At 42.5% G+C, this 10580-nt stretch overlaps 1 protein-coding gene across 1 annotated transcript in view; it reads right to left on the bottom strand.

The window, feature by feature from the left end:
* Positions 1-9968, bottom strand: part of LOC138953125 (hornerin-like) — a 92784-nt gene extending 82816 nt beyond the window's left edge. The window contains exons 1-2 of the mRNA XM_070324916.1: positions 9627-9968; positions 6468-7697 (exon numbers count right to left, since the gene is read on the bottom strand). Of these exons, the coding sequence (XP_070181017.1) occupies positions 6468-6902 (435 nt within the window). The 5' untranslated portion in view covers positions 6903-7697; positions 9627-9968. The remainder of the gene's footprint in view (positions 1-6467; positions 7698-9626) is intronic.
* Positions 9969-10580: the final 612 nt, after the last annotated feature.

The raw sequence follows: 10580 nt of genomic DNA, 5'->3' as shown, positions 1-10580 counted from the left end.
AAAACCTGGGCACATCTGTGGTCGTTGACACAATCGTGCACACGAAATGGAATGTACGTATCGATCATTTAAAGGCACAGTACTTCCTTGTTAAGACGGTTCAGTTGATCATATCAGAATGGGCCAGGCTTTTACTAGGGATATGAACATCCTTCCATGTGGATACATAGCAAAAATCAACATATTTTCTGCTTCCTATTCTGAGTGGGGTGGGTTTTGTTGTTGTTGTATGAATTGATTTTTTCATGAAAAGCCGATAGAGTCCTTTAAGACAAAAATTCACCAATTTTTTTTTCTGAACAGAGAGCGCCCATACTGTTCGTTTTGAGTATGTGTCCATGTGGAGGGTGGTCTTTTCCCGCGTAAAAGCCTGGCCAGAGCTGAGACGGCGATTGGAATTGTTCACAGGGCAAGGACTGTGCCTTTAATCAACAAATATATGCCTTTGATCTATTTGACCCCAGCCTAAACGTCCGTGCTGCCACCGGCGTGTGCAATTTGCCAGGCACTGTCCATGCAGTATAGGCATGCAGGTAGTTTCACTCTCGTTTGCACTCTCTTGCCACATCTCTCAGGGTGATAAATTGCACTTGACAGGGCACTGTGAGTCGATTTCAACGTGGTATAAGTAAGATAGGCTGAAGTGGAATGAAATGTGAGGGCACACTGCACGTATAGGTTCTTTAAAGCACGGCTTGAAAGTAACCCCTCTCTTTCTTTATTTGGTGTTTAACGTCGTTTTCAACCACGAAGGTTATATCGCGACGAAGTAACCCCTCACTTTGAGCGGGTACGCTGAAGGACCATATCAGTTAAACTGAGATATGTCCCTTTCCATGAGAACCATCAGGCACACACACATAGATCTATGCTGGCTTTTATGCAGGGGGGACATAAACATAGACCTAGACATTAATTGAAGACTTTATTATCTCAACAGATACATTTGTTTGTGGTGTTATAAGAAGCACACCACCTAGTCGCCCCTCGTGAAGAGCCACCTAACTAAGCAAAAGTTAAAGGGTAAGAGCGTCTTTCAAAGTAGACGCATTCCAAAGATCAACAGGGTGGCTGCTCCCTGTAAGGACTGGCTATTTGTCCGTGGCTGCTCCCTGTAAGGACTGGCTATTTGTCCGTGGCTGCTCCCTGTAAGGACTGGCTATTTGTCCGTGGCTGCTCCCTGTAAGGACTGGCTATTTGTCTGTGGCTGCTCCCTGTAAGGACTGGCTATTTGTCCGTGGCTGCTCCCTGTAAGGACTGGCTATTTGTCCGTGGCTGCTCCCTGTAAGGACTGGCTATTTGTCCTTGAACTGATTTGATCAGTGACACCGATGGCAATATTTTATCAAATTGGTTCAGCAAATACCTTAACTCTCCCGGCCTCCATTTGAGTGTCTTCTGAAGATTCTGTCAACGAACTTTTTCTGCGGCGTTCACGCTTTATTTTCTCCTACCATGTTAAACTTATACCCAGGGCTGAGAAATAAGACTTCTGAACACGTAGTAAACAAATTCTTTCTGCAGTGTTCAACAATTATTTCTGCCATGTTAAGCCTACTCTTTGGGCTAAAAATGCAGAATTCATGTCAGTTCGGCGGATATAGGTCTTTACCATTGTGAGTCAAGGTTCACGTTCACGTTAACTTTGTCTTTAAAGCTCTCAACAAGTTTACGGCCACAGAATTCGCTTGCCTCCACAACATCATGTCAAATTGTCAATAGTCATTTGATGCAGGTGACAGACTGCCCTTCATTATTTATCACGGGTCAATTGTATGTGTCTCTCCCTGGACAACATTTCGATTTTTTCCCCAATAGACATGTGTACAGGGTTCTCGTTTGTTGAAAACCGATTTTATAGTGAACTATCTTCTTGTTTTTTAAAGCGTTAATCCCTTTCGCACGGTTTTGATTGCATCTGACAGTTGTCTGTATCAAGTCAAAATAACCACTACGTTCCTGTACTATAGTTCAATTGTTATTCGTGACCAAATTATTGACCGTTTAAAGGGGAATGCACTGGTTTACAAAACACCATTATAAATCACTGCAAAGAATCTTCTGGATTTGAAACTAAAAACCTACGAGTTTGCTGATGGGATTATAAAAAAAATTAAAACAATTGATGACTGCAGATGCTGTTCTACCCATCCGAGACTTCAAACTACGTCTTTGCATTACTTTTGGCTGATGGCCCGTTCGCCGCGAGCGTGAGTCAAGGTGCTCGTTCACATTTTGGTCTGGAACTCTCCATTGAGGTAAAAGTATGACTGAAGAACGTGCTTAACTCAACAACTTCAAGTTGTCAATAGTCGTTCGTTGCATGCGGTACACTGCGCTTCGTTTTTTATCGCTGGTCATTTGTATGCGTCTCTCGATGAACAACATGTCTGTTTGATTCAATTGGTTACGTGTACGTTTTCGTTTTCGTACTAGCATTAGCACAAGGCTACGTCTCGTGGAATGAAAAGCAATGCAGACTAAAATAATTAAAATAATTGCTGCTTCTGTTGCAGTTAATTCCTGTTGCTGCTGTTTATGTAGACAAAGATGACAGTGACGACAACAATACTGGTATTGATGCTAAAATGTCAATGATAAAAGGATGATGTAGATGATGATAATGAGGAAAGGGGAGAAAAAATACGACGATGAAGACCCAACGATGATGATGGTGGTGATGATGATGATGATGATGATGATGATGATGATGATGATGATGATGATGATGATGATGATGATAAGGGTTAATCTAGTCTGTCATTCGTCTTTCAGTATCTGTTAAAATGTGTTTTTATATATAAAATAGTGACCGCCTCATAGTGTTTGTGGATCCGTTTCTTAGAAACCAATCAGTTTTTCACAGCCGCAGCAGCTTTCTTTACGAGGCTGCAAATCTTTTATCCGTGTTGCCGAACGATTGTATTGAAATCACACACGCACTTAAAAACAATCGTCAACGATGTCTTCATCTTCAAACACACACACACACACACACACACACACACACACACACACACACACACACACACACACACACACACACACACACTCACTCCCCCTCTTACCTCTCTCTCTCTCTCTCTCTCTCTCTCTCTCTCTCTCTCTCTCTCTCTCTCTCTCTCTCTCGGGGTCACAATAGACGCTGAATTAAAGTGTCAGTCCCACCTCAACCGTGTTACCAAAAGCTTATCTAAAAACTTGTTCCTTCTCTCCAAATTAAAGCATTACGCTGATACCTCAGCACTCAAGTTATTTTATTTTGGTCATATTTTACCTCATCTGAATTATGCATCTACACTTTGGGATGGTTGTAGCGATGTTCACTTAAAAAAAGTATATTCTCTTCACCGTCGCGCAGCTAAACTTATCATGCCGGGTCCGCAATCAACAGATCAAAAGCTTAGCAGCCTTATTTTTTTTATCACTTAAAGATCAGTTATTGTCATCATTTTCACGAGTTTTCATTCACAAGCATCTGGGAAATAAATGTCATGTTCCCCGGGGAATAAATGCCCAGTTACCATAGTTACAGAAAGCAGGTTACATGGATATTCAAAACCAAACCCAATAGAAACGCTCGGGGGTTCATCGGCTCACAGGTAAGAGGGAAAACAAGAGAAAAGCGACTCACTCATCTTTGCTTTCTGCTATTCCTTGCTCTCGATTCGTCGCACGTTTAATCCACATATCTGTTAAGAGATGTCACGAACCGAGACAGTGCCGCAAACAAGCAACTCTTCGAAACAGCGGGGCAATCCCATCGCAAGCAAATACAAAATGTAGGTCATTCTTTACAATGAAACGCCGCTGTCGGCCCAAAGTCGAAGAGCGTACTGCTGGATTCACACACCATTCATTTAGTCGGAACCTACAGAACTTTTCTTCCTAAAACCTGACATACTTGTCTCAACATGTCATCAAATTAATACACAGATCTCCTTGACTCGCTTTCACTTGTACTTGTAGCGCCTTCACTCTCGCGCCTGCCTTCAGTGATTGCAACAGCGTGGTGGGGCCCCAAAAACAGTATTTTCAAAACCAAACTCGCGTTTCAACTCATGGCTCCCTCTGTTGATGATGCAATTATTTTCGCGCTACCAAAATGATGACAAAAACGATGTTTGATGGGTTGTTGTCAGACAAGCTTTTTTTGTCGGTCCTCGGAGGGCATATTGACTTTTGTTTCATATTTATTGACCGCGGCCTTCGGCCTTGGTCAATAAATATGAAACAAAAGACGATATGCTCCCCCTCGGACGACAAAAAAGCTGGTCTGTCAACAACCCATCAAACATCTTATATTATTTAATAAGGCGCTTTTAATGTTTAAGGTTCAAATAAACGAGACCCCACAGTACATGCGATCATTATTTCAGAAAGCAACAGACAGATATGGCTCAACCAAATTAATTTCCCCGCTACCCCGTATTGATTTATATAAAATCAGTTTAGCGTTTTCGGACTCAACAATTTCGAATTCGCTACCATGTGAGATAAAGGGGTCAAGCACGATTAAACACGTCAAAGCGCAGCTTCGCAAATATCTGATGTCACGAAAAGTTACATTCTAAAGCTGTTTCTAGCAAGAATGCATTGCTCTCACTAACCACTATATATTTTGTTAATGATGATAATGATGTCGACGATGATCATGATGATGATGATGATGATGATGAGGTTGTTGTATGTGTGCGTGTGTGTGTGTGTGTGTGTGTGTGTGTGTGTCTGCGTGTGTATGTGTGTGTGCGTGCGTATATGTCTGTGTGTGTGTGTGTGTGTGTGTGTGTGTATGTGTGTGTGTGTGTGTGTGTGAGTGTGTGTGTGTGTGTGTGTGTGTGTGTGTGTGTGTGTGTATGCGTGTGTGTGTGAGTGTGTGTGTTGTATTGAGTGCGAACGTGATTGCAGGCATGCGGCGCGCGTGTGTGTGCGAGTCGACTTTTCTTTTCCTTTGTATTATATTGACAAAGTCACATGTACATTTCAATGTTCTATCATGCATTATGTATTCGTATAGGTAATGTTGTAATTAGTAATACTGTATGATTGCGATTGACAATTGTCCTTTTATTGTCTGTATTTTTATGTCTTAGTTTAGCAGGGACAGATTGTAAGACTAGGCGTGAGCCTACAATCTCCATCCTTGAGTAATAAAGTTCGTTCGTTCGTTCTCTCTCTCTCTCTCTCTCTCTCTCTCTCTCTCTCTCTCTCTCTCTCTCTCTCTCTCTCTCTCTCTCTCTCTCTCTCTCTCTCTCTCTCTCTCTCTTCCTCTCTCATTCTCACCGCAACCCCTCTGCCTGGTATGGATAGCGCACTTCAGCAATGAAGACTCAGCTAGATGCTTTAGTGATTACCCTAACCCAGCCAGAATAGACGCATTTCCTATTGGACTATATCCCCCGAGGTTCCCTTGACTTAACCATACCTCTTTCCTTTAGTCCCTTGAGGTCGATGAAGTATCAATCACTTTTGGAATTAGCAGCCAGTCTTTTAGTGATATGAGCACAATCATTCATTATTTAAGGGTGACGCCTCGTTGTAAATATAAAAATGGCCTAAATTGGTCATAATTATGTTCTTTGTCACAGACGGTTGAACATTCAATTCCCTTTTCTTCCATTTCTCCAATGTTCATTTTGTGTCTGGTTGTCGCAAAGCAGCGTTTATGGGTTTGTTTCACAATGGCTATGCCCAGCTATCGATTTCCCCAGACAATGCCTTCGCCCAACGTTAACGAGTGGCAAGATTTCCTGAGACACTGACTGTATGGCTTTCAAGTGTGTCTCGGCGAACTGAACGACAGGTAAAAAAGACGCAGTGTAATTTGTTTCGCGGGGTAAGGTATGCTGATAAAAAAAACACGTTGAACTGTTTTTGTGCGTCTAGGTCAAATAAACGTACGATACAATGTATATTGCTTTTTTCAATTTTTTTTTAGAGAGAGAAAGAAGTGTAATGATTGTGTATATGTGTGTGTGTACACACTCACATACACACAAACACACACACACACACACACACACACGCTCAACCGCACACACATACACACAGCTCAGCTTCATCATCTTTGGTTCGTTCAGTTGTCAAATGAAGCAGCCGTCTCATACTGATGCATGGCAGAGAAATGGCTGAAAATGTTGAGCATGGTAAACATGCTACAGCTTCCAACCATTGCCTGTCAATGTAGCCAATGAAAAGTGCGTTGCAAAACATGTTCGTTTTAGAAGCCAATCATTGCAACACACACACGCACGTACGCACACACACACACGCACACGCACACGTACACACAAACGTACACACAAACTTCCATCCTAAAACCCACCCCCACCCCAAGGAAGAAGCGAGCATTGAACAATGTACACACACACACACACACACACACACACACACACACACACACACACACACACACACACAAGCAAACTCCGCTGGAGGAAAAAAAAAGACATACGAAAAACACTCACCTCACATTCCCGCAACGCCCATTCTCCGGACCCCAAAGGACTCGGGGAGCGACGCACCGGTTGAGGCGATCCTCCACGCACACCACCACCCCTACCTCCAACACCACGACCACCACCACCAACACCACCGCCGTAGTCGTAGCTATAGTTGTATCCTCCAGTTGCTAGGTATCCACCACCACTGCCACCAACACCACTCCCATCACAGCCACTGTTATTTCCACCGCTACCCTGCCTTGCATAACCTGGATTCGAACCCGGCTCCCCTGTGTCGAAACTGCTGTGGCCGGAGAAAGACGTGTTCCCGCTGTAGTGGTCCTCTAAGGTCCGCGCTCTGGAGGACTGTTGGCCGTGCTTCTTGCGGTCATCTTGTTCACCCGAGTTTTGGCGCAGATACTCTGCTGTCTTTTTGCGCTTGAAAATGAGAGGAATCATCGAGCTGTGTCAGGTTGATGCGGGTGGATGGATGTTGAGCGAGGAATCGTCCCGAAAATGGAGTATGACTGCCTAAAATAATGGCGGAGGACAAAACGGCTATACAGGTAAAAGCCCACTCGTGCCAAAATAACTAGGGCACGCAGGAGTTGCAGCTCACGAACGTAGAAGAAGAAGAACGAAGAAGGAGGAATGGTGATGTCTGAAGACGTTGTTGTTGTTGTTGTTGCCTTCGTTGTCTTGGATCTTGTTGACACGGAAAAAGGACGACAGTCAATCGTTCATTTCGTGGTTTCTTTTTCTCTCGTGCGCCAGCCAGGAGACTGCTTCCGCATAGCTCTCGCTTACTGGTGCCTGTATTCAGAGCATCAAATTCCCTTTGCTTTTCATCTGCCGATATGATTTGCTCTTTGTAACTCGATCAAGATCTTTCTCTCGTTGCTGAAAGTTAAACTACGACAAAGAGAAATCGAACAGATTCCTCGTCTGCAGTTACGCTTATACTTGTGTCCGTTGATTTTATCAAATTCTCCGGCGAGAAATTCTTTCACAGCCAGTTATTTTGGTGCCTTGCAAAAAAATGATTTTTTTTCTCTCCAGAATTCAGCTTCAAAGTGCCAGTCTATTTTGGTATAAAAAGGCCGGATACCACTCCCTCGGATCTTCAAAGACTTCGATCAAATCTCGATACTTCCGACACTGAGCGCGCGGCAGGCATCGGCGTTTTGTCACGGTTTCAGCGAACCTCTTTTGGAAAATTGCCTGGAGAAAGTTGAAGAACGTAGTACTCTGGACCTGCACAATGTTAGTGATACTTGTCAAGGCAGACTAACGTTAGAGACCTGTCTAAGGTCTCAGCTGATGCAAACAATTAGAGACATCGTCCAGTCGCTTTAATACATATTTGTTCCTATTACTTTCGTCACCAAAAAAATATAAAAAATCTTCAGTTGTACGTGTGTTTTTTTCGGGATCAGACTGATCTATACGTTGACAGCTTGTTGTTGATTCCTACATGTTAATTATGTACTGTACAAATGTATCATTGAATTTAAAGAAAAAAACACCGTTTAAATCAGTACATATTTTTCAAAGTAGAGTGACCTAACTTAACTGCCAGACAACCACTATAAGGCATTTCTGACGTTTTGTCAGAAAGTCAGAATGTTACTGTTTAAAAATCACAAACCCACTGTAAAACCTTTTTGATTTGTTTTTGTCATGAAATAGGAACTTTTCCGTCAAACAATAACAAATCCACCACTAAGCCTTTGTGATTTTGGTTTTGGTTTCTGTCATGGAATAAAGTAAAAAAAATTCCATCTCACACGGCATTAAGTCTCAGGAAACATGAATACACGCATGCAGGAGAAAAAAAATATGGGTAGCGCCGTATGTATGGCAGCTCGCTTTCCCCGGGGAGAAAGCAGCCCGAATTTCCATGAGGGTAACCTCACTGGACTGTAAATCTTATCCAATCCAATCCAATCCAAAACTTTCCCGTAAAAAAAATATCTCTGAAGCTTTTCGGACTTGCATAACTTTCCCATAAACAACAACAACAACAACAACAACAACGACAACAGCAACAACAAAAACAACAACAAAATCAACTAATACACTATGAAACTTTCAGATTTTTTTGTGTGTGGACTGTTCAGTAAAATCAAAAACAAAACAACAACAAAACAAAAACAAAAACAAGGTATCTGCTATGAAGCCCTTTGGACTTCCTTGTCAAACAGTCAGACCTTTCACGTAAAAAAAAAAACCATAACTAGTACACAATGAAGCCTTTTTGACTTTTCTGTTAAAAAGTTTCTCGCTAAAAACAAAATCACCAAAACGCTGCTGTGTCGAAGTTATGCATAACACGCCAGGTTTTATTTGCTTTCTTTATCGCCGAGCTGTAAGGTTGGTGCACAGAGAGCGTGTGACTACAAATCGATCGTCCGAATCAGGTTTCAGTCAGAGCACAGGCTATGCTAGGATGCATTGCGCCTGAATGCTTTTTTTTTACCGGTTCGTCATAAAACATCTCGTAAAAACACGGTACCTTGCAGATATAAAATACCTCCGCATGTGGGAATGCGTAAAAACTCTCTTTTGGAGTCAGGAAGGCTCGACTGACTAGACTGATGTGAAAATGGCGCACGTGTGTCAAGAGTTGTACAGACGGATAGCTTGGCTACTAAAATCAAATCGTGAACTTTTACAATTTGCTTGGCCTCACATTTTCCAAGACTTGGGCCCAAATCGAAATAAACATGCCCCAAAAGGCTTGAGACAAACGGTTCTGCAGCTCACAAATGGCTTTCTGTGCGTGGAACCAATCGACCGTTAGCGACGCATAATGCCCCCCAAAAACGTACATTGACCACGATACCCGAACGAATCCATACCACGAGTTGAAACTCAATCACTGGTTTCACGGCCGTACTTCACAGCAGTACACACTTTAAAATCTTGAACTCATATAATTATATGCACATATTCATGAATCCGAACACTGCTGAAGCCTACAGAATAATGTGAAGGTCTCGACTATGCAAAGACGCACATTCACTTCACTGTAGCCACCAAAAGTGTCACGTGCCATGAAATATAAAAACGGCTGCAGATACGCTGTGGAAACTCCAAGTGCCAGCATCAGAATGTGATGCATCAAATGCCAGAAGTGCATCACTTTGATGGCGCAGAGAAACACAGACACACACACTTTACCCAACAGTAGAAGGTTGCTATCTCAATGCGGCCTGATGACAGGAAAAGCACATTCAGACATTAACCACATCACAGGGCAGACCGTTTCTCTGCTATGCACACGCTGAGGCGAAAATTAGACGCGTGGGCCATATGGCGAATAACACAACTTGCAATAGTGTTGATTGCTTGTTTGCATTAAAAACCATACACAGACTGGCTTCAAGCCAACGAATCATCACCGCAGACAGAGAACAGATGCATGCACGAGCGTTCTCATAAACGCATAATCGCAGGAGCATCACCTCATACTGACTCGATCTCTTAGAAACATCATCATCAAGCACATATAATTCACACGATGATCATGCACATACTCGCTGCTAAAGTGGATATACACATACACATACACTGACCTCGTGCAACTGAATGTAGATACACCGTAGGCTTACACACACCTGGCGGCACCGTTGAGATCCAGGTAAGGAACAGGTGGGACTGAAATAAAATCCCGACACACCTGACACCGCAATTGTTTATTTTACACCTTGCAGAATAATTGAAAAGTCAGTCCAATATGTTGTTTGTGGGAAGCATCTATTTTTTCTCTGTTGTGTGTAGATTTCAGTCATTTCCCCTTATTTATTTGACTCTTTTTCACTGTTTTGTTCCCAGAGTCTGTTGTAAGTTGAACATATTATTGTCTCTCTTTTGTGTTGTGTTTTGAGTTGATTGAATTTCTTTTGTTTATTAGAGTTTCCTCTTTCTGATGTAAGAGTGTGTTGCTTGACAGTTCATCAGCACTTTTGTTCGTTCTTCTCCTCAAATTACAGCCGCGATCTGTCGCTGTAAAAACGTGGAAAAGCCTCAACATCTGCTGCCGGTGGAAACTGTTTGTCTGCAAAATAGAACAGAATAAGTCGTGTCGTTATAGGAAAATCAATATGGTTATCCATATAAAGTTACATATCAGAG

Source organism: Littorina saxatilis, linkage group LG17, assembly GCF_037325665.1.
Source record: "Littorina saxatilis isolate snail1 linkage group LG17, US_GU_Lsax_2.0, whole genome shotgun sequence".
NCBI classification, from domain to species: Eukaryota; Metazoa; Mollusca; class Gastropoda; order Littorinimorpha; family Littorinidae; genus Littorina; species Littorina saxatilis.
The sequence above is the reverse complement of the archived record's forward strand: the minus strand, read 5'-3'. Positions and strand labels throughout refer to the sequence as shown.